Here is a 24302-nt window from a genome sequence, read left to right as displayed (position 1 = left end):
TATTGAACGGATCGATCTTAGAAGGAAATGGCACATTTTGCTGTACTAATTCGCAGTTTGGCACCTCACGTATCCAAAAACCGTATCGAATCCGGAGAGATGCAATGCAATATTCTGAGCCTATAAATTCCAATTAGTGGGCGATACGATACGATTCATTCCAATTACGATATATTGAATGGAATTCCGACATATTTTAATCGGTTAAATGTGTTAAAGCTACTCCGACGTTTCACAGCAATTACTGTAAACTTACAATAAATTCACTAGATTCATTCCAATATGCGTCTTGTTCTCCTATATGATATATTTCACTTACAGATGAAACTAAGATGTCAAATATCATAATTGATCACAAGAGATCATTGCTTGTATCCATATACTGTAACATCCCAGGCAAAAGTAGTGCAGCTGTTCTTTGCAATTAAAAAAATGAAATCAAATGTTTTTAGAAACCATTTACCGAGCAAGCTTTTGATTGGCCTCCACGTCGGTTTTCATGCCTCGCTCGACGCGTTTCTCCGATGAGACGAAATTGCCTGACGGCGACCATAACCACGTCTGCCTAATCAACGAGACAGTGAATGTTGTTATGCTCCCAGCGCTCGGGAAGTACAAAACGGGCAATTTCAAGCGCATCAATGATTCATGTGAGCTGAAGACGTGAACAATGTGAAACGCTGATGATTTATTAGGAAGAGGGCATGTTTGTTCAACAACACGCACACACGCACGCACGCACGCACGCACGCACGCACGCACACACACACACACACACAGGATGCTTCAGCGAGAAGACGACGCATGACTACGGGTGTTAGGACAGGCCATTTGGAACTAGTTTTAAAAAAAAATCTATTTGTCACGACTATCCACCTGGAATAAATCAAAGGAATCCAGGTGTGAGGACTGTCCATCTGGAATAAGTCTCATGATTCAGATGTTAGGAACTGTCACTTGGGATAAGTCAGTGAATCCAGTTGTATGAATCTGGTTGAGTCACCGCCCCCCCCCCCCCCCCCCGCCCCCCTCCCGTTTTTACGATGCTCTGCCTGGAACAATTCACATGACTCCAGTTTTTAAGACCCTCCGCTTAGAATAAGTAAAATGAATCCTGTTGTTAGAATTTTATATCTGGAATAAGTCAATCAATCCTGTTATGACTCAGTCAAATCATTCCAGATGTTAGGACTGTTCATCTGAAATAAATCACATAATTCCAGATGTTAGGACTGTCCATCTGGAATAAATCGCATCATTTCAGTTGTTCGGGCCGTCCACCTGGAATAAGTCAAATGAGCCAGATGTTAGGACCGTTCATCTGAAATAAATCACATGGTTCCAGTTGTTCAGACCGTTCATCTGGAATAAGTCAAATGACTCCAGATGTTAAGACTCTCCATCTGGAATAAATTGCATAATTCCAGATGTTAGGACTGCCCATCTGGAATAAGTCGCATAATTCCAGTTATTCGGGCCGTCCACCTGGAATAAGTCAAATGATTACAGATGTTAAGACTGTCCATCTGGAATAAATCGCATGGTTCCAGTTGTTCAGACCGTTCATCTGGAATAAGTCAAATGATTCCAGATGTTAAGACTGTCCATCTGGAATAAATCACATGGTTCCAGTTGTTCAATTTCCAGATGTTAAGACTCTCCATCTGGAATAAATTGCATAATTCCAGATGTTAGGACTGCCCATCTGGAATAAATCGCATAATTCCAGTTGTTCGGGCCGTCCACCTGGAATAAGTCAAATGATTACAGATGTTAAGACTGTCCATCTGGAATAAATCACATGGTTCCAGTTGTTCAGACTGTTCATCTGGAATAAGTCAAATGATTCCAGATGTTAAGACTCTCATCTGGAATAAGTCACATGACTTTAGCAATTAGGATTAGGAAGTCACGTGACTCCAGTTGTTATGTCGCTCAGCCTGGAATATGTCACAAGACTCCAGCTGTTTGGACCCTACGGTTAGAAATATTAAAACGAGATGTTAGGATCCACTGTTGGAATAAGTCAAATGACTCCAGCGTTAGGAACGCGCCGCCCGGAACAAGCTATAAAAGTGAGTTTTAGGACAAGCCATCTGGAATAAATCCAATAAATCTAGTTGTCAGGTTGCTCCACCTGGAATAAGTCCAATGAGTCCAGGTGAGATGGAGAGCCTTGTTTCCCGGTAATAACCTCCCCGAAGAGAGCCATCGGTGGCCAGCGAGGCGTCGCTTCTGGAGACGGAGGCGCTCTGTGAAGCGTTTCGGGGCCCCCGGGTGCAAATACAACTTGCAAGCTAAGCTGCCTCCGCTGCAGCAAAGAGATGCCGTCAGAGTGCTGCCAGGCGGGGGGTGGGGGGGGGGGGGGCTTAAGGTGGCGAAGACCACCAGGACCTCATTAGCGCCATGTTTCATCAAGCACCAAATGACTCCCGCTGCTTCCATAGATCTCCTTTTACCTTCTTTTATCCTCATTTTCCGCGTTCTTTGCTTCACTATCCTCTTCTCATGAATCGGATGATCACCGCTCAGCTGTGATCATCCTCGCCGATGTTTGTAAAGGCTACCGGCAGGTCAATAAATTCCACGCTAACGTCACGAGCCTGCGTTTGCTAAAGGCTACCGGCATGTACACGGCATGTAAATAAATGTCACCCCTATTGGGGCCATATTTCACAACATCGTTAAGAGTGTTCCAGGTGCAGTTAAACACACAAAAATGCATAAAAAATGTATGATATAGCGTCGCTAGACAGACTCAGAGTTGTAGCTTACAATTTTGTGACACAGATATATTGCGCTCACTGAATTGTAAAGTGGTCCGCTGCTTATGTGCTATTTTGAAACAGTGCAGCTGCTATAATAAATGACGGCCATTTTGTCCAATTATGCGTCGACAGTGGAGGTTTCCTGTATGCTATTTAACAGGATGCAACAAAAACAAACATAATCCTAATGTAGCAGTTGTCAGAAGTTCTTTCAAAAAAAAAAAGTGCCTTCAAAGTCTTCTAAACATGAAAGACAATTTAGTTGATATGTTTTTGTTCAAATCGGAGTCAATTTGGAGTCTTCAATGCACATTATTGCAAACTCTGAAAACAAAATGGAATCTACAGCAAACCCAATGTACAAATATTTGTGGTTGAAAAAAACGGACACATAGTAAATTTAGTCTTCCTTAGACCAAATGTACAAGTTTAGGAAAAATCTGTCTTTAATTAAATGGAGGCTTCAACGAACTTAACTCAAGTTATCTAAAATGAAGACACAAACAAATCATTTCACTTAATAATGATTGACAATTTCACGCTAACGTCACCAGTCAAAATGGCGGTCAACTCGGTGAAATGAAAAGCAACAGACTTTGGATTGTTGTAATTTGATTTGTGAGGATCATTTTGATTTCATGTGATGAAATGTCATTTGACGACGACAATCTGCCCAGTTTGCATGCTAGTCATAAGCAAAAGCGCTAGAATACGCCGTTTGTTATCACCATGTAAAGGAAGCATTTGCATTGTGTTGCATTGGGGAAAAGTCAGAAATGCCCGCAAGTTCGGAATCGTCAAGTGTTTTTCATTTTTAGATAGTGTTAGTCAACAATTTCTCCTAAATTTAAACTGTATTTCGCTTCTCTAGAAACATTAGTGAGGTTTGTTATTGATTATTTACGAGACTAAGTGACATCAGAATCACAGAAGCAATTTTGCAGGCTAAAACGTCACATAAGTAAGCCTGGTTTGTTAAAAATAGATCAGTAGGAACTTCAACTGTCAGGATGTCAGCATCAAAGGGTGCATTGTCATTTTTGCTTTTTGAACAAAGTAGTCCGACGGCTCATACCAGCCTAGTTGCTTAGCGAGCCGCTAAGCAACTAGGCTGGTATGAGCAACATCAACCTGAAATCAAGTCCAATCGCTAAATAAAGACACTAAAGAAAAGCTCGAATTAATTTACACTGACGTTGTAGAATGCGGCGCCTGTTTCTTGCGTTAGCGGCTAGCTGCTAGCCACTAAAGAAAAAGCTCGAATTAATTTACACTGACGTTGTAGAATGCGGCGCCTGTTTCTAGCGTTAGCGGCTAGCTGCTAGCCACTAAAGAAAAAGCTCGAATTAATTTACACTGACGTTGTAGAATGCGGCGCCTGTTTCTAGCGTTAGCGGCTAGCTGCTAGCCACTAAAGAAAAAGCTCGAATTAATTTACACTGACGTTGTAGAATGCGGCGCCTGTTTCTAGCGTTAGCGGCTAGCTGCTAGCCACTAAAGAAAAAGCTCGAATTAATTTACACTGACGTTGTAGAATGCGGCGCCTGTTTCTAGCGTTAGCGGCTAGCTGCTAGCCACTAAAGAAAAAGCTCGAATTAATTTACACTGACGTTGTAGAATGCGGCGCCTGTTTCTTGCGTTAGCGGCTAGCTGCTAGCCACTAAAGAAAAAGCTCGAATTAATTTACACTGACGTTGTAGAATGCGGCGCCTGTTTCTAGCGTTAGCGGCTAGCTGCTAGCCACTAAAGAAAAAGCTCTAATTAATTTACACTGACGTTGTAGAATGCGGCGCCTGTTTCTAGCGTTAGCGGCTAGCTGCTAGCCACTAAAGAAAAAGCTCGAATTAATTTACACTGACGTTGTAGAATGCGGCGCCTGTTTCTTGCGTTAGCGGCTAGCTGCTAGCCACTAAAGAAAAAGCTCGAATTAATTTACACTGACGTTGTAGAATGCGGCGTCTGTTTCTAGCGTTAGCGGCTAGCTGCTAGCCACTAAAGAAAAAGCTCTAATTAATTTACACTGACGTTGTAGAATGCGGCGCCTGTTTCTAGCGTTAGCGGCTAGCTGCTAGCCACTAAAGAAAAAGCTCGAATTAATTTACACTGACGTTGTAGAATGCGGCGCCTGTTTCTAGCGTTAGCGGCTAGCTGCTAGCCACTAAAGAAAAAGCTCTAATTAATTTACACTGACGTTGTAGAATGCGGCGCCTGTTTCTAGCGTTAGCGGCTAGCTGCTAGCCACTAAAGAAAAAGCTCGAATTAATTTACACTGATGTTGTAGAATGCGGCGCCTGTTTCTTGCGTTAGCGGCTAGCTGCAAGCCACTAAAGAAAAAGCTTGAATTAATTTACACTGACGTTGTAGAATGCGGCGCCTGTTTCTAGCGTTAGCGGCTAGCTGCTAGCCACTAAAGAAAAAGCTCTAATTAATTTACACTGACGTTGTAGAATGCGGCGCCTGTTTCTTGCGTTAGCGGCTAGCTGCTAGCCACTAAAGAAAAAGCTCGAATTAATTTACACTGACGTTGTAGAATGCGGCGTCTGTTTCTAGCGTTAGTGGCTAGCTGCTAGCCACTAAAGAAAAAGCTCTAATTAATTTACACTGACGTTGTAGAATGCGGCGCCTGTTTCTAGCGTTAGCGGCTAGCTGCTAGCCACTAAAGAAAAAGCTCTAATTAATTCACACTGACGTTGTAGAATGCGGCGCCTGTTTCTAGCGTTAGCGGCTAGCTGCTAGCCACTAAAGAAAAAGCTCTAATTAATTTACACTGACGTTGTAGAATGCGGCGCCTGTTTCTAGCGTTAGCGGCTAGCTGCTAGCCACTAAAGAAAAAGCTCGAATTAATTTACACTGACGTTGTAGAATGCAGCGCCTGTTTCTAGCGTTAGCGGCTAGCTGCTAGCCACTAAAGAAAAAGCTCGAATTAATTTACACTGACGTTGTAGAATGCGGCGCCTGTTTCTTGCGTTAGCGGCTAGCTGCTAGCCACTAAAGAAAAAGCTCGAATTAATTTACACTGACGTTGTAGAATGCGGCGTCTGTTTCTAGCGTTAGCGGCTAGCTGCTAGCCACTAAAGAAAAAGCTCGAATTAATTTACACTGACGGTGTAGAATGCGGCGCCTGTTTCTAGCGTTAGCGGCTAGCTGCTAGCCACTAAAGAAAAAGCTCTAATTAATTTACACTGACGTTGTAGAATGCGGCCCCTGTTTCTAGCGTTAGCGGCTAGCTGCTAGCCACTAAAGAAAAAGCTTGAATTAATTCACACTGACGTTGTAGAATGCGGCACCTGTTTCTAGTGTTAGCGGCTACTCTGAAGCATTTTTTACTCAGATTTTTTGGTTGAAGTCCGAATTGTGTTGGCTGGTGAAGAGGATTTAATGGCATTTTGTCCTCTTTGCGTGTTCCAAAAATGAGGATAGGTTTAATGCAAGAAAAATACACCTTTGCAAAAATGATTTTTTAATCTTTCAGAGATCTCTGGGCATTCCAACAGCTTCCGATTTCATCACTTAAAAGACGTGGGATTTCAGAGCGTCAAATGTACTCTTCTACGTGTACAATAGCTTCTTATAGTTAAAAAGACCTCCTCCTTTTCATTTGTAGACTAAACATACTCTCTGGTACTTTTCCGTGAGCAGATGGCGTAAACAAGGTCAGGTGGATGTTTTTGAGACAGAATGTGTTAAATAGTTGAAGGATTTTCCCATAGCAAAATCTCACAAACAAGTTGAACCAAATTTACGGTGGCCGTGACTGATGAAGAAAGTAAAGAGTGTGTGTGTGTGTTATTTCAAAGCTAATTTTGTTTTCAAGACCGAAATGTGTTTTCGCACAAAGCGCTGAGAAGGAACTTTTTTTTAGACTAAATTGTATGTCCCAGCTTAAGGCCAGACCATACGAGGTCGACATCATCTGCTCTGCTCAGGACACAAAACATTTTGACAAGGTTAATGTGAAGAATTAAAATGTTCATAACGTGTAACAATAGTTGAAATATGAAATTAGGTATTAAAAATGTTATAATATCTTTCACTGGCAACCAGTACACAGTTCAGGGTGTACCCCGCCTACTGCCCGAAGCCAGCTGGGATAGGCTCCAGCAAACCCCCCCCGCAACCCTTGTGAGGACAAGCGGTTATAAAAATGTGTATTGAAGCCACTAGCCGCTAACGTTAGAAACAGGCGCCGCATTCTACAACGTCAGTGTAAATTAATTAGAGCTTTTTCTTTAGTGTCTTTATTTAGCGATTGGACATGATTTCAGGTTGATGTGTTGACGTTGGTGGCAACAGTTTGTAATGGAAATCAGCTGCATTCATGAAGTTTGCAGTCGCAACGCAAGTACAGACGCTCCCCAACTTACGAACGAGTTACGTTCCGAGCGATCGTTCGTAAGGTGAATTTGTTCGTAAGTTGCTTCAGTGCTATATTTTGTATTATAATTTATGTTTAAAGAGAATACGTACAGTACTGTACTGTACTACGTATGTTAGAGAGAGAGAGCGAGAGACACACACAGTATGTACATGTACGTAATAAGATAAATAAAATGAAGTTTAACTTACTTTTGGAAGATGTACTCGATGCTTAAGAAGAGGAAGAGGAGGAAGAGGAGGATTTTATATCATGAGAGGTTCTTCGTCGTCGCTGGATTGGGCTTCAAAAGTTACTTCCTCCTCCGTAACTTCAATGTAGGAAGAAGTTGAGGGTCGCGGAGAAGAAGATGAGGGTTGATGAGTATCTTCCTTGGAGGATTTACTAGAAACTGGCCGAAAGAAGCGATCTAACTACGATTGCACAGTTTTCTTCTTTTTTCATCATAAATGATGCGGTAGCACTGTATGGATGGCATCATTCAATTGATTTGCAACCTTTGTGCAACGTTCAATATTTGGGTCTTGCTGCTCGAAGAGTGCGATGGCTTTATCTATGAGCGACAGGCGTTTCTTCTTCTTCCTCCTCCTCGACACGTTGCTGAGCCTCCAATGCTGGGTGAGCTCTCACAGCGCCAAGGAGGATTATTAGCGGCGGAAAGAAGCACTACAGTACTCGGAAAAAGGTGCGCAATACAAAATCTAACTTACAGCATCTCTTTCCGAACATTTTTTGACATGCGCGCATGTGCGCAGACATGTTCGTATGTACCGTTGTTCGTAACTCGAATGTTCGTAAGTAGGGGAGCGTCTGTAATTGTCATCAGTGTGCGTTTGACAACATTCGGGTTTATTTTGTTTTTGCTGCGGATTCGTGTGATCGTTCCCTTGCCTTTCGCAACACCATCCACGTATATCCGACGAGCGCGGGGGCGTAAGAATCCTTTCCCGGCGTCCTTTGTGAAGGCCGCGCGTTTGAAGGCATCGGCAAGCACGCCATGACGAGCCGCACGCAGCCAGGAGGTGCCGTCGCTCCCCATTTGTCAACAAAGCCTTTTAAACCTCAAACGCATCGTGAAGCTTTCCACAAAAGTTGCCCCAGGTGTGTGCATCTCTGTCTGTTTTGCATTCGTCACAACAAAGCAACCACGAGATACAACCTTTAGAGGATCGGGGGCGGGGGGCTTTGGATAAACATGGCGTGTTACATATTTGTGGTTGCTAAATTTAGATGATTGAGTGCACATATTGCACAGGTTTTGTAAGACCATTTGCAGTAATTTCTGGACTGTAAGCCGCTACTTTTTTCCACTTGCATTCGACCCTGCGGCTAATACAAAGGTGCGGCTTATCCATCAGATCACAAGGGAGCGCACTATAAAGGAAGCGCAAGAACGTCAGGCAGAGCAAAACAAACTAAGTGAGCCCAAATATAGGAGAGAGAACGAGGGCGAGACAATTTGCACCCTCATTATGGAAAAGAAAGTAGCGGGAACCCGGTGCGGTAACATTAAACCACCTGCAGCTTATAGTCGGGTGCGGCTTATGTGTGCAACAAACTTGAATAACCCCGACTGTAATGACAAGTTTGCTCTATATTATTTGATTGTTACTAACATAACTATGAGATTCATTTTTCAAAAATCATTTCCAGTTGAACGCTACTCCTCCACGTTGAGAGGAATCAGTTGAGGTGGCTCGGGCATCTGGTTCGGATGCCTCCTGGACGCCTCCCTGGGCAGGTGTTCCGGGCATGTCCTACCGGCGGGAGGCCCCGGGGACGACCCAGGACACGCTGGAGAGACTATGTCTCTCGGCTGTCCTGGGAACGCCATGGGGTCCCGTTGGAGGAGCTGGCTGAAGTGGCTGGGGAGAGGGAAGTCTGGGCTTCCCTGCTAAAGCTGCTGCCCCCGCGACCCGACCCCGGATAAGCGGAAGAAGACGGACGGACGGACATTTCCAGTTGAATACATTTTGTAGAATTTTTATTTGGACGTACGCCGCCATTGTTATTTACGTTGCAACGCATTCAGTGCGTAGCGACGTAGAATGGCGTAGGCCGAGCAATGTGAAATGTCTATATGGAAAGCAAGGTAAGCGTTCCTAAAGGGACGATCAAAACTCTTGAATGCGTCTGGTGAATGACGAGAGCAAGTTGACTCTCCCGATCGCATGTGGTTTCTTTTGGAACGCGAAGTAGGCCTAATTTGCTTTCTTTATAGGCACCATTCTACGTCACGATGCACTAAAGGCGTTGCGACGTAAATAACAATGGCGGCGTACATCCAAACGAAATGTCTACAAAATGTATTAAACTGGAAATTATTTTTGACAAATGAATCCCATAGTTATGTTAAAACCAAATGAATAATATAGAGCAAACTTGTTATTACAGTCGGGGTTTGTGCTTAAAAAATGTCTCAATGGCGCCCCCTACAGACTTTTAACAGAGACTTCCTGGTTGTACGTTTCACCTGGAGCTGTGAAACTTGGGAGCAAAGCCTAACCTAAGAGGAAGTCCACCATTTTGACTCATTTCTGAATTTTGCGCAATTTTTAACAAACTCCTCCAACAGAATGTATCCGATTTTTATTCTTCATTGTCTGCATGACTAAACTATATTTCTCCCCGAATGACTGTGGCTGTTAAATTATTATTATTATTCCTTTCCCTTCCTTTGCTCAGCCCCTCAAGATGCACTGCCGGACGTGCGCCCTGGTGACCAGTTCGGGCCACCTGATCGGCGGCGGCCGCGGCGACGAGATCGACCGCGCCGAGTGCGTCATCCGCATGAACGACGCGCCGGCCGCGGGGGGCTACGCCACCGACGTGGGCCGCCGCACGTCCCTGCGCGTCATCGCTCACTCCAGCATGCAGCGCGTGCTGCGGAGTCGCAACCAGCTGCTCAACGCCAGCCAGGACGCCGTTTTCATCTTCTGGGGGCCCAGCAGCTACATGCGGCGCGACGGGAAGGGCCTGGTGTACAACAACCTGCGGCTCATGAGCCAGGTGCTGCCCGCGCTCAAAGTCTACATCATCTCCTGGCAGAAGATGTTGCAGTTTGACGAGCTCTTCAAGAGGGAAACTGGCAAGGACAGGTAACATCCGAGCAGGGGCGTAGCCAGAAATGTTTTATGGGGGTGGCCAGGGTGAAACCATGACTCATATTCCTGAAATGTCTAAATAAGTGGTTCTTAACCATGCAGCCGTACTGTTCGCATGCCGACTTTGGGCTAGACAAAATAATTTCAGAGCATATGTTATGAATTCATCCGATTCAATATTGGAAATCTTCAAAGACATGTTATCAAAGACAACCGCGCCTTTAGTTAACCTAACATCACGTTTTTTGTAACATTTGTAGAACTCAATGTACAAAATATCCGAAACATCAAACACAATGTAGTCCAGTAAACCTGAACTGACTTGTTTTTTTGAAACATCAAAGAGATCAAAGAACTAAAGTGGTGTGTGTTTTCATTAACTCATTCACTGCCATTGACGGTTATAGACGTCAAATATTCATTTGAACTATTTCTATTAGTTTAACATTTTTTTTCCATTTTTGTTAACAAGAGTATGAAAACCTATAATTTTTTATTTTACATTTAGAACAGATATAAAAGTTGTGATTAATCGTGAGTTAACTCGTGAAGTCATCCAATTAATTACGTTTAAAACATTTAATCGCATGACGCTCCTAATTTTTAATAATCTTTTCTTTTCTTTAATCGCGTCAGGCGATTACAATTTTTAAATGTAATTAATCGCATGACTTCAATAGTTAACGCACGATTAATCATAAATGTTATATCTGTTCTAAATGTACAATAAAAAATTCTAGGTTTTCATTATTTTGTAAACAAAAGTGGATTTTTTTTTTAACTAATAGAAATAGTTCAAATGAATTTTTGACGTCAATAGCCGTCAATGGCAGTGAATGAGTTAACATCATTCATTAACATCAAAGAAAACTTAGTTTTTAATGAAGCTATGTTTTTTGTTAACATTGGACATTATTTAGTCTTCAATGAAATTTAATGTGCGTTTTCAAAAAAAAATTGAAAACCAATGAACCCTAACGTACAAGTGGTTTGGAAATACTAAGAAAATCCCCAAACATTCTTCAGAAAATGCCGATAAAAATTCATGATACATTTTCCACAAATAACTTTTTTTTGGTTATCCCGGAGATAACGAGAACATTCAAAACTATTCAACTATTAAAAATGAAAAAGAATCTGCAAATATGTGAATCTGCGTGCGACTCCTTTTAAGTTGTAATATCACCATTCCCCACAAGATGGCAGACATGGCTCACAAGGCGTCTTATACAGCTCTATACTGAAACGTGAGTAGGCCTAAAATATTTTTGCAAATTTGGACCTCAATTATATTAAAATTTGAGTGATTTTGGTGGGGGAAAAAAATGCACAAATGTTGGTTTGATGTTCAGCAGTTTGAGGCCCCTTTAAACTAGAAAATAAAATCACTGTATGTGGTTATATTTTAGTGGATCTTTTATACAAAAACAAAATATACAACACTTCTGTTTTTGCTCCCATTTTTTTTAATGAGATGAACTCAAAGATCTAAAATTTTTTCGACATACACGATATCACCATTCCTCTCAAATATTGTTCACAAACCAGTCTATATCTGTGATAGTGAGCACCTCTCCTTTGCCGAGATAGTGCCTGGTCCAATGTGGCATCCTGGTTTTATAACATTTAGGAGTACACATGGTAAGATTTGATTGGCGTTAGGATTTTGTGGAAGTCCGTAGAAAAATGTTTGTCCTGTGAGTAGTCTCGACCCCCCCCCAAAATTCAACAAATCAGAGTGTACACTGCACCCACGTTTGTTTTGTAAACGTTGAAATATTGTTTTATTTTTTTTTAAAACCAGTTTCGTATGCCTTGTGAGAAGAATTCAAGGTGCACAAAGAATTGCATTCTCAGTTGTGAAGGTTATGATTTTTAAGCCATTACCATTTGGCCAAGTTCCATTTAACGTCGCAGAAAGCCTTGGCAGAGGTATTTATTCTACACCGTGCCCTTGTTTGTTTGTTGTAATGCACCTCTGCGTTTTACCCGCTCAAGGAGACAATCTTCTACGTAATAGCTTCCAGGGCAAAGTTTCCTATAGTTGGAGTAAAGCCGAGGGTTAACCGTGAATAAAAAGCAACTCGATTGGTTTCGGCCTCGCTGGCCGAGCTTTTGTCCGAGCGATTGAACGCCACTTGGGTCAAGATGGACGTCGGCAGGGAAATTGCCTTGTGAAGGGGGTCGGGGGCGAACGGCTCGGACATTCATCCCCGCCCCAGCCACTTGAATCACGACAAACGTTTGCCGTGATTGAGCGGCCGCTCTTCTCATTTCCCGTTTTACCGCCGCGGCGACATCAGGAATTAATGATAGTGAAGAGTGGGGGAGCTTAACTTGTTGTTGCGCATGCAGTGTACATAAAAAAAAATAAAAATGCTTCGGGAGCCTCCGATGGTGCAATCAACACGCCTGCACGTATGCATTTATTATAATCATTTGCCTTTTCGTCCTGCTGTTAGAGTTAAGGTAATTAACACAGCGTGAGGAGCGTTTTTACATCTTCCCATTTTAATAACAGCAGCAGAGGCGCTAACAGATGTCTCTCAGTGTGTGTTCAGGAGACTGATTAAGTGTCTTTTAAAACAAAATTAATCTGCTTTTTGTTCCCCAGTCATTAATTAGACGGAGGCGGAGAAAGAGAAAATCAATCTTGTGGAATTAAGGAAAAAGAAAAAAATATATAACAACTTGGGATTATAAAATCACACACAGTAGAGATAAGAGTTAGATTTGTTCGTTCCATGACCACACTCGGAACTCAAATTACTCAAATCGTCACCCTCTTTACGCATGTGCTCCCAAAAATGTATAAATACGTTCTATTTCAATTATTACCATGGTCCCAAAAACGTATTTACACGTTTGTTTGTTAAAAAAAAAAAAAAAACGTTTTTTAAAATGAGTTTTTATGCTAGAGCATACAGGAGGCTTTGATGCAGCCTTTGAATTAAAGAGAACGGTTGAAGCAATGGTAGTTATTACAAAAACAGCCAGCAGGTGGCAGCAGAGTATACGAGATCAACCAGGGCCATGTGCAAAAGGCTCTTTCCTCCACTGTTTTAAACAGATTTGCTATATTCTAATATTAATTGCTGCAAAATGGAAACATATAGAACTATACTTTTTTCCTGATGAAAGAAGAGACTATTCTTTCTTTTGGTAGGTTCCATGTTTTTATAGCAATAGAACACAATATTCTGGGGGACTTGCAAAATCGGTCAAAATCCAGTAAAACTGCCGGGAGCGAAGGGGGTTGCTTCATTGAAAATGGCTGGGAGTGAATGAGTTAAAATAATTGCCCAAGTCATTTTTTATTTTTTTTTTTTGCAAAAAAATATTTTTTGCCCAAATCATCTCCTCATAATGCAAATGCTTAAATTATTTGACTTAGGCGATTATTTTAAGGTGTCGATGATAACTGCCGGGAGCGAAGGGGTTTGCTTCATTGAAAATGGCTGGGAGTGAATGAGTTAAAATAATTGCCCAAGTCATTTTTTATTTTTTTTTTTGCAAAAAAATATTTTTTGCCCAAATCATCTCCTCATAATGCAAATGCTTAAATTATTTGACTTAGGCGATTATTTTAAGGTGTCGATGATAACTGCCGGGAGCGAAGGGGTTTGCTTCATTGAAAATGGCTGGGAGTGAATGAGTTAAAATAATTGCCCAAGTCATTTTTTATTTTTTTTTTTGCAAAAAAATATTTTTTGCCCAAATCATCTCCTCATAATGCAAATGCTTAAATTATTTGACTTAGGCGATTATTTTAAGGTGTCGATGATTGCCAAATTATTTTTTCCCTTTAAAATGAATGGATATGCCATTAATCCGTTCCAGCCTTCCCCAGAAACAAAAATGTTTTAATGTGCATTTTAATTTGGAAAAATGGCACGACATATTGTGCTTTATAAAAGCATACAAAAATTTTTTAGATCTAGAAATACTCTTATCACAAGGCACATTAAAGTTGATAAACATTTCACACCCTTATACAAAATAGATTGATTGTCGACATTTGTGTATTGATACTCGACTACAAAAGTACTACATCGCAAATGATACATCACAATACTGATATTTTGTTAAAACTGTACTATTGGAGCGTATTTGTCAATACTGTGAAAATGCTATGATTTGCTAGCTAACAGCCAATCGCAATTCTAAACGCTGCTTTTGTGTAGGTTTGTATTATCAATATAACGAGCAATGTTCTGGATATGTGTGCATTTGATTTCATGAAACCATGATTTTGTACGGTATTGGTATCATTTTTTTCACCCTTGTTGTTTGCTTGCTATGGTGTCAAAGTCATCATTTTGATTAATATGAACTAGAATTGAATTTGCATCCAGAATAGATTTTCTTTAAATTAACATACACGTAAATGAGTTCAAATGGATTAGTATTTGGTGCTTCATCCTTGTTTTTATTTTTATTTTTTATATCTAGTAAAGTGAGGTAAGGCATGTCATCAAAAGCTTTCCGTTTGGATTCCCCACTCAACGAAGACCTGTCAATCTCATTTGTAAGCAGATTCCTCCATAAAGCCCGTTTCGGAAAGCTTGTTCAAAGCTCAGACATGCGTAGCAAAATCAACACGCAATTAAAGAGCTCGTTAAACTGGTGGATTCTGCCCAGAAAGAAAGTAGCGAGCAAACAAAAAGGATAAATATTTGTGTTTTCCCACTGGCGGCTTGGCGACGTTTGCCTGCGTGTTATTCATCGACACGCGCGTAAACACGGCAACGATGAGGACACGCGGGTTCCTCATGAGGACGTCGCCTCGAGAAGATGAAAAGAATAATAATAATTTAAAAAAAAAAAAAGCATTCATGCGCCGGCTCACTGCGGCTCACGTTGACGCTCGCTGACAGCTTTCTGTTTGTAAACACGCAAGATCATTTAGTCGTCAATGAACATAACGAGGGGGGTGTTTTCATAAAACATCAAAGACCAAGAAGTGTTTTTGTAAACTTCAGGTATGTCCTCAGTGAACCTAACATGGCGGTTGTTTTGACAAACAAAGACATTTTAGTCTTCAATGATGTACACTGAAGACAAGTTAGCATCATAAGGGCAGAGGCTTTTTTTGTAAACAGCAATTTAGTCTTCAATAAATCAAACAATGTAGTTTTTTTTCATTAACTCTTTGACTGCCAAAAACGTTAAATAACGTTTAGTAAAATCCTATGGAGGAGTGCCAAAGACGTTAAAAGACGTTTTTTTTTCAAAACAGAGGTGAAACTAACCATTTTCTATTGTTGATTACTGAAAAACGGAATAAGGTAGAAACAAACTTTTTTTTTCTGATGAAAGATGAGAGTCCAATCTTTCATTTGGTAGTATGTGTGTTTCCATAGTCCAAACACAATTTTCTGTGGACCTTGAAAGATCAGTCAAAAATGCTTAAATCGGCTGGCACCCACGGCATCCCTTTTCTGAAAACGTCTGGCAGTCAAAGAGTTAATTAAAAGGAACCCCTGACTTTAATGACAAGTTTGTTCTATATTATTACTAACAACTATGAGATTTATTTTTCAAAAATCATTTCATACATTTTGTAGAAACTTTATTTGGACATACGCCGCCATTGTTATTTACGTGGCGACGCATTCGGCGCGTAGTGACGAGCAATGTGAAACTCCTATAAAGAAAGCGATGTAAGCCTCCGTCGCGTTCCTAAAGGGACGATCAAAATCGGGTGAATAACGACAGCACGGCGTGGGGGAGGGTGGGGGGTGACTCTCCCGATCGCATGTGCTTTCTTTAGGAACAGGAACTTTGAGGATGTTTCTACAAAATGTATTAAACTGGAAATGGTTTTTGAATCTCATAGTTAAGTTAGCAACAACCAAATAAATACTATAGAGAAAACTTGTCATTTCAGTCGGGGTTCCTTTTAAGACAATTTAGTCTTCAATGAACCTTACATACCGTACATATAAAGTCAGTCGTTTTTTACATTACTAAGATCAAGTTGGTTCAAACTAAGCTTGCAAAGTACAAAACAAAAAAGCAAAATAATTTGCCTAACTAGAGAAGTCTTGTGGCATTTACACAATTATTAGTTGGAATAAGCAGATCATGCAAATGAGTATTTTGTATTTTTTTTATGTTGAGCCAGCTTGCAATATTTTTAGAGTGTATGTTTTCAGAAACATCAGACAATTTAGTCCACAAAAAGATAATTTAGTCCTCAGTAAAGCTAACATTGTTCAGGTAAACATTAAAACCTCTTTAGCATCTTCAACAAAGCTTATGTACGTGTTTTGTTGCATAAATGTTTTGTAAACATCAAAAACAATTCAAAGGCAATTGAACACCTTCAATGGACCTTATGTTTTTGGAAACAAATTTTAACAAGCCCAAATGTGGTAGTATTTTTTATCTATATCAGAAGGTGGCCATTTTGCCACTTGCTGTCGACTGGAGATGACATCACAGTTGCTCAGGGCTAAAAAAAAAAACGACCAATCACAGCTCACCTGTTTTCTGTAGCTCAGCTGTGATTGGTTGTTGCCTGAGCAACTGTGATGTCATCTTCTGTCGATAGCAAGTGGCAAAATGGCCGCCCCCTGAGATGGATAAAAATGGATGAATTTTGCTGCACAAGTCATATTCCAAAAATATAACATTAATCAGAATGTCAAGTTTAGACTAGTGAGGTCACAAATAACATATTAACTCATTCACTGCCATCGACGGCTATAGACGTCAAAAATTCATTTGAACTATTTCTATTAGTTTAACATTTTTTTCCACTTTTGTTAACAAGAGTATGAATACCTAGATTTTTTTATTGTATTAGAACAGATATAAAATTTGTAATTAATCGTGAATTCACTAGTGAAGTCATGCGAATAATTAAGATTAAAAATTTTAATCGCCTATTTTTTAGTAATCTTTCTTTAAAAAAACAAAACAAAAAAAAGATTATTAAAAAAAGAAAAGAAAGAAAGAAAAGATTATTAAAAATTAAGGGCATCAGGTGATTAAAATGTGTAATCGTAATTAATGACTTCACTAGTTAACTAGTTCATAAAACAAATTTTATATTTGTTCTAAATGTACCCAAAAAATTCTAGGCGTTCATACGCTTGTTAACAAAAATGGAAAAAAATTGTTCAGCTAATAGAAATAGTTCAAATGAATTTTTGACGTCTATAGCCGTCAATGGCAGTGAATGAGTTAATGTTTAAGGTTGACTTCCCCTAACATATTTGTTTTCATAACCATCAAAGACACTGTCGTTGTCAATAAACCTCATGCAAATAACTTTGCCTTCAATTAACCCAACATAAGATTTTTTTGTAACCAAAATTAAATGTACAGTCTTCAATGACACATTTCTCCTTTTCATTTTGAAGCTTTAACACGGGAGCTGAACTTTTCCATTTGATTTAGCGTGTTTAGTTGAGTTGAGTTTTTTTCTCTCCAATGCAGTCATGACTGCTAAACCATGAAAAATCCACAGCAAACTGACATCTTCTCATCTGGCAGCACCCTCGAGGGTCTGAACGACTTCTTACATTTAAAGAGGTTTTTTTTTTTTTTTTTTCTGCTGGAGAGAAAAGAAAATTGTGTGTCTGGTCATCCGTCATTGGACGCTTTTGTCCTTGCGATGACTGCGCGCAAGGCCACTTTCTGATGAAGGCTTGCACGATTTGACGAGCTTCATTTGTATCGCTCGATACGCGACGGCTCGGCGGCGGATTTTAATGACGCCGCCGAGCAGCGCGGACGATCGAGCGGCTTAATCGCATGCAAAAATCAAAGGCCCGCCATTCATCTAACCGTCAGCCGCTCCGCTCCCTCGCAGGAGGATATCCAACTCGTGGCTGAGCACCGGCTGGTTCACGATGACCATCGCCCTGGAGCTGTGCGACAGGATCAACGTTTACGGCATGGTCTCGCCCGACTTCTGCAGGTGAGGGCGGTGGAGATGCATAGAAAAAAAAAAAAAAAAAAAACGCATCCAGAATGTTGGCACATGTAAAGATGGCATCATGAATATTTCAGCAACATCGGGGGTATTAGTGACGGATTAGTGTTGGTGCCGGTGTGAACAGGGTATCTTTTAAAAAGGATTAGCTGGTGTAAAACCAAGGACTAAGGATTAAGGCCGGCCCAAAAAAATAAAACTGGCCTCGTCGTAACGCCATGAAATTGGCTATGAGTGTTAAAGAAAACCATTAAATGTCACCCTTAGGCATTTGAAAGACCAAAACATGTATACTCTCAAATTAGGGGTGTCAGGCGATTAAAATGTTTTAATAGTAATTAATCACATGACTTCAATAGTTAACTCACGATTAATCGCAAATTTTATATTTGTTCTAAATGTACATTTAAAAAAAAAAAAAGGTTTTCTTACTTGTTAACTCTTTGACTGCCAGACGTTTTCAGAAAAGGGATGCTGTGGGTGCCAGCCGATTTTAAGCATTTTGACTGATCTTTCAAGGTCCATAGAAAATTATGTGTTTGGACTATGGAAACACACATACTACCAAATGAAAGATTGGACTCTCATCTTTCATCAGAAAAAAAAGTTTGTTTCTATCTTATTCCGTTTTTCAGTAATCAACAATAGAAAATGGTTAGTTTCACCTCTGTTTTGAAACAAACGTCTTTTAACGTCTTTGGCACTCCTCCATAGGATTTTACTAAACGTTATTTAACGTTTTTGGCAGTCAAAGAGTTAACATAAAAGTGGACAAAATATTCAACTATTATGGCTGCATCTTTTAGTCATTGATAAAGTAATTTCATAGTATTTGATAAAATTGAGTTAAAATTAAAAAGATATGCTGTAAAAGAAAAAACGAGTGTTATTGATTTGTGTTGGTCATTTTTCTGCCACTAGATGGCATAATTTTTAAGACATTGGTGACACCTCAGTACATTTTTCTTTCCATATTAAGAGCTATCTAATCTTTAACATGAAGTAACTTGTGAAAATTGTAAATTACAACTTGACCCCTTTTGTCTTCACAAATATACGCATTAATATTCAATTTATTACTGCAAAGTTTTGACGTGCACGTCTGCTGCTGGGATTCCCCCAATACAGTCTTTCCAAGTAAGGGGCGGTCATTAATCGCGCATTAAAAAAAAAAAAAGGTTCACAAATTACGCTGGTCAACAAATTTTGGTGACGATAAAGTTTCAACGGTTTTAGGATATTATTTTTATGTTGCTGAATCGGAAAATGAATGACATTGCTTTTTGTGATATATTTACAAGCGTTGTTTTTCCAAGCAGGTCTAAACAGCATGAAAGACCGCAACCGTTATCGCAGAGAGCCATTTATATGCAAATCATGTTTCATGTGAAGATCAAGCAAAAATTCTGAAATTGAGGCAATATTAGCAGTCAAAAACAATACGGTAAATAAATAAATAAATCCTGAAAAAAAAAAACCACTAGATTTTTTGGGTTGTTAAATCCACAAAGAAGCAAATTCGTGGGTGCCAAACTGAATATGCATGGACTGCCATTTTAAGTTGTAATATCACCATTCACCACTAGGCATGTAACGATAACAGCAATATCGCCATATCGCGATAAAACTGCCACAATATATCGTCGCCATCATGTCACGATATTAAAAGCAACACATCGGTTAAAAAATTCGGTTCGATTTTCATTTGTGCAGTTCTAGCACCCTCTGGTGGCTAGTTGTTTAGTGCAGTTTAATTTTCACAAGGCTTGTTTTGGCCCTTTTATGTTTAAAATCCACGCTAATGGTCAGATGAGATGGGAACGGAATATGCTTGTAAACAGTAAGTAATCAATAAGTGCTTGCATTACCAAGTAAGTGTCTCAATATGCATATATATATTATATTTATATATTTTTTTATATATAATATTTAGAATATTTTCCATACTGGACAAAAGCACAATATTAAGACCTCTTTTTGTATCGCCAACCTCCCCACAATATCATAATAATTACCATACTTAAGATGTTTAGATATTGTTACATCCCTATTCACCACTAGATGGCAGACATGGCTTAGTTGCACTTCAACCAGGTCTTATACTAAAATGCGAGTCGGCCTAATATATATTTTTTGCATATTTGGAATGATATGCAGGATAAACACAGTAGTACCTCAATAATATTAAAATTATGAGTGAGTTGATTTTTTGGGAAAAACTTAATGTTGGTTTGCTGTTTTGTGCCATCCTTGAAAATGTTAAGTTATGGAATAAAAAAAGAATGCAAAGAATTAAACAGTGCATCATGATTTCATGCTGCACAATTCATTGTGTTGCTCCTTCTGGTATGGCCACCTTGGCCACCAGGAGGCAGTATAGTGCCAGCCATGTAGGAGTACTGCAAAAATAATGGTGGCCACACAAAATATTGGGCATTTTCACTTCGGGTTGTACTCACTGTAGTTGCCAGGGGTTTAGGTTTAAAGGCTACATTTTGAGGGAACAATGCAAAAAACAAACAAAAAGACTACACTAAAAAAAGAAAAAAGAAACGCAATACAGCGTAAATTCAAGTCTGGTAGAATTTGTGCCTCAGACGTGCTTTGCCGTGTGTCCACAGCAGGGATCCCGAGCACCCATCGGTGCCCTACCACTACTACGAGCCGCGGGGCCCCGACGAGTGTGCCATGTACATATCGCACGAGCGCGGCCGACGGGGCAGCCACCACCGCTTCATCACCGAGAAGCGGGTCTTCGCCGACTGGGCGCGGACGTTTGACATCCACTTCTACCAGCCCGACTGGAGCCCCGCCCCCCTCCCGGCGAACCGCAGCGGGGACGGAGTCGTCGCCAAGGGATGCCAAACGTGATTGGATGCCGAACCCGCCTTGGGAACGCGAGCCGAATTCTTGATTGACGCTTGTTGGGGGGGAAAAGATTTCAAGGCTGCTGCCAAAGCGTCGCATGGAAGGCGTTCAAAGTCACAAGCCCACTTTTTTGTTTTTTTTTTCCCTCCTCATGCTGTGAAGGTGCAGTTACACGAGGAGCGAGCATCGTCGTCTCATGCTCGCTCGGGAGAGCTTGCAGCAATGTCAATCATTGTGCGTGTGTGTGTAGGCACTGATAGCGAGTTCAATATAAAGTTAAACTTTTGATGTTTTTCAAAGAAGGAAGAAGTCTAACGTAATGAGGTTTTATTTTTTTTAAGGGCACGTTCACACCCAAAATGTGTCACACATTTTTCTATTTGCATTTCCCACTTTTGAAAACACCTCAATCTGACCACCATCCACAAACTCGATATAAGCTTTAATCAAAAGTCACCGCGCAGGTTCGATTTGACCCGGAATCTCATTAAATTGACAAGAGAACAAGCCGATAGCACCATGGCAACAATTCTGAAGGGAGGGGGAGGGGCACATTTTGATGTACAGCGAACCTCTGTGATTCACAGGAGATTTATGACCAACCACAAATACTGAAAATCCTAGAATAATCGGCATCCTGTAATTGCCTATAGATGCCACAAGGTGGTAGCAAAGGGCTACTTTTGTGTCAATGAATTTCCTCAACACATTTCGGATCCAAAATGCCATCAGGTGGCGACAAAGCAATACTGATATGTAAAAATGCCGTACCGTAAATATGTAGGGGTAAAAGTTCGAAAAATCCGCAGAGTAATCCGCAAGTAAAAAAAAAAAGAGGAGCATACCATCAACTAATGTAGAGGCGACCATAGGAGGGGGGGCCCATCTGTCACCTGTCAATCAAATACCAGGACTACAACCTGGAAAAATAGATGCAACTTCATCTCGTATCTTTTTTGTGCTTACACATGTTTGAGCTGTGAAAACGTATCCACTCAGCCTCTGATGGAATACAAAATTTCGTAATGCGCTCACTCATGGCGGACCACGAGGTGCTCTAAAAGTGGCCAGACTCACAGAATTCCTGAAGGGAAGATGTATTATTGCAGTGTAGTCTTAGCTAGCTAGCTAACTGCACATTACAATTCACTGAATATTTCATACATTTCAGTACTTGCACGTCTAAAGCCACTATCTTCAAATATGTATTTATACTTTACAAAGTCTTTAAATGAGCCCAGGGCTGGACTGGCTATCTGGCATTCAGGGCAGATGCCCGGTGGGACGGCCTCTTCTGGGGCAGATGCAGTGTTTGTGTGTTTTTTTAACTCATTCACTCCCAGCCATTTTCACTGAAGCAACCCAGTTTTACTGGATTTTGACTGATTTTGCAAGATTAGAGTTTGTTCTTTCATCAGGAAAAAATGTATATGTGTATCTGTTTCCATTTTGCAGCAACTAACATTAGAATATAGCTAAGTTTCATCAATATTCACATTCCTGGTGAAAAAAAGTTGCAACATGGCCTTGGTTGATCTCTTATACTCTGCTGCCACCTGCAGTCCATTTTTTGTAATAACTGCCATTGCTTTAATCCACATCTTCAGCTGCATCAAAGACTTCTGTATGCTCTTGCATAAAAAAAAGAAGAAGTATAAACACGTATTTGGGAGTGAACGACAAAGTATTAAAAAACATATTTACACGTTTTTGGGTTTGAATGAGTTAATTATTTATTTCCTACATTTTACCCCAAAAGACCCACAATTTAAAGGGACCAGTCAGTAAATCCAGTTTGAATATAGAAAGCAAACTGAAACACCAAAGTCGTCCGGAACGGTGGGCGTAAGTCAAAATGTCAGGGCTGATTTTTTTTGTGCGAGTGTGAATGAATTGGAACCAACAATCCAAGACATGAAGATTTATTTTTTTTTTTTGCCTACGCCATTTAACGTCACGCATCATTCAGAGAATTTCAGGGTGTGTTATCGCTGCTTGCAGCTTTAATTTCTTTTATGTCTGCGTGGGATTTTTTTGTTTTGTGGTCAATTTCGTGCTCTTTCTTTCTTTTCACGCTAGCACTTCCTGCTACCTCAGCTGCCTGCGAATGAGCGAGCGTCTGCGGCTTAATCGCGTGATTGATGCTGCTACAAGTCATGCAAACAGCGGCGTGTCACCGCAGACAAGAGGACGATGAAGATGGAGCGGCCGCATCCATTTCGCCCCGGCAGACTTTCCTCGGACGAGGGACGTGACACGGCAATGGCGCCCGTCAAGTGCGCTTTTGTGCCGCCGCATATAGAAGCGGCCCTCAGGCCGGCTCCAGACGCTTTGATGCGCTCTCCTCCGCCGCCACTTCTCCAAGAATCAGGTGCGAGCGGGGTTAGAAACGGCGAGACGAGGTTTTCCAATGATACATGCTTGTGTCGAGTCCCTATTGATTTGGGCCTGGTCGTCTTTTTGTGTGAGTCATGAGAGGCGCGGCGGTCTCAGACGAGGACGCCGCCGGAGGAGTTCTTTGTACTCTTGTATAAAAAGCTCCATCTTGCTCACAAAGGGGTGCATGACGAGCAGCGTGCGGATCACACACATGGATTATTTTAGATTTGTGCCAATTAATGTTCAACTGGGAACGGGTTTGTCTTGTTTTTTTGGGTAATGTTCTTTCTCTGTATTTATTCTGGGAAGATTCCATGTCAGTGAATTGGATGAAAAGGTTGAAATAAACTTAAACTCTGTTGTGCGGGGGCGATCCAGTCTCATGAAAACGAGCCACTGCTTAAACTCGTTCCCGTCTACTGCGGGGCCAATGGCAAGTACGTTTTTTGTTACCATGACAACGGGAGCAGATAAACTTTTACAATCCGGCAAAATTAGGAATAGTACGCCCAGACATGATCATAGATTTTGGGCTTGATTTACAAAAAATCAGCTCAAATTAGTTAGATAGTTCTGATACGGTTCAATTGTACATATTTGTAAATCCGGTTTGTGGTACCACAACTCCGGATAAACAAACTTGGCTTTTAAATTTTTAATCTGTTGGCGCAATGATTCTATTGTCATTAATGTTTGTTTACCACTTCCAATTCCATCACTTAATCCAATTTCCTTTTGTGGCACTCACACAAAATCCTCCGAAATACGTAAAGTGCAAAACCCCCTTTGCAATATGGTGGTCTCCACCACTTTCACAACGATGCGCACCAGTAAACATGCAATCTCGTGCCCAATATTTGGCA

General features: G+C 40.7%; 1 protein-coding gene across 2 annotated transcripts in view; it reads left to right on the top strand.

Moving 5' to 3' along the window:
• Positions 1 to 22769, top strand: part of st6galnac5a (ST6 (alpha-N-acetyl-neuraminyl-2,3-beta-galactosyl-1,3)-N-acetylgalactosaminide alpha-2,6-sialyltransferase 5a) — a 46275-nt gene extending 23506 nt beyond the window's left edge. For both annotated transcript variants that reach the window (XM_077555581.1, XM_077555582.1), the window contains exons 3-5: positions 9829 to 10241; positions 18070 to 18177; positions 20814 to 22769. In XM_077555581.1, coding sequence (XP_077411707.1) covers positions 9829 to 10241; positions 18070 to 18177; positions 20814 to 21063 — 771 coding nt within the window. In that variant the 3' untranslated portion in view covers positions 21064 to 22769. The remainder of the gene's footprint in view (positions 1 to 9828; positions 10242 to 18069; positions 18178 to 20813) is intronic.
• The last annotated feature ends 1533 nt before the right edge of the window (positions 22770 to 24302 follow it).

This window comes from Vanacampus margaritifer, chromosome 2, assembly GCF_051991255.1.
Source record: "Vanacampus margaritifer isolate UIUO_Vmar chromosome 2, RoL_Vmar_1.0, whole genome shotgun sequence".
NCBI classification, from domain to species: domain Eukaryota; kingdom Metazoa; phylum Chordata; class Actinopteri; order Syngnathiformes; family Syngnathidae; genus Vanacampus; species Vanacampus margaritifer.
This window is presented reverse-complemented; position numbering and strand designations above follow the sequence as displayed.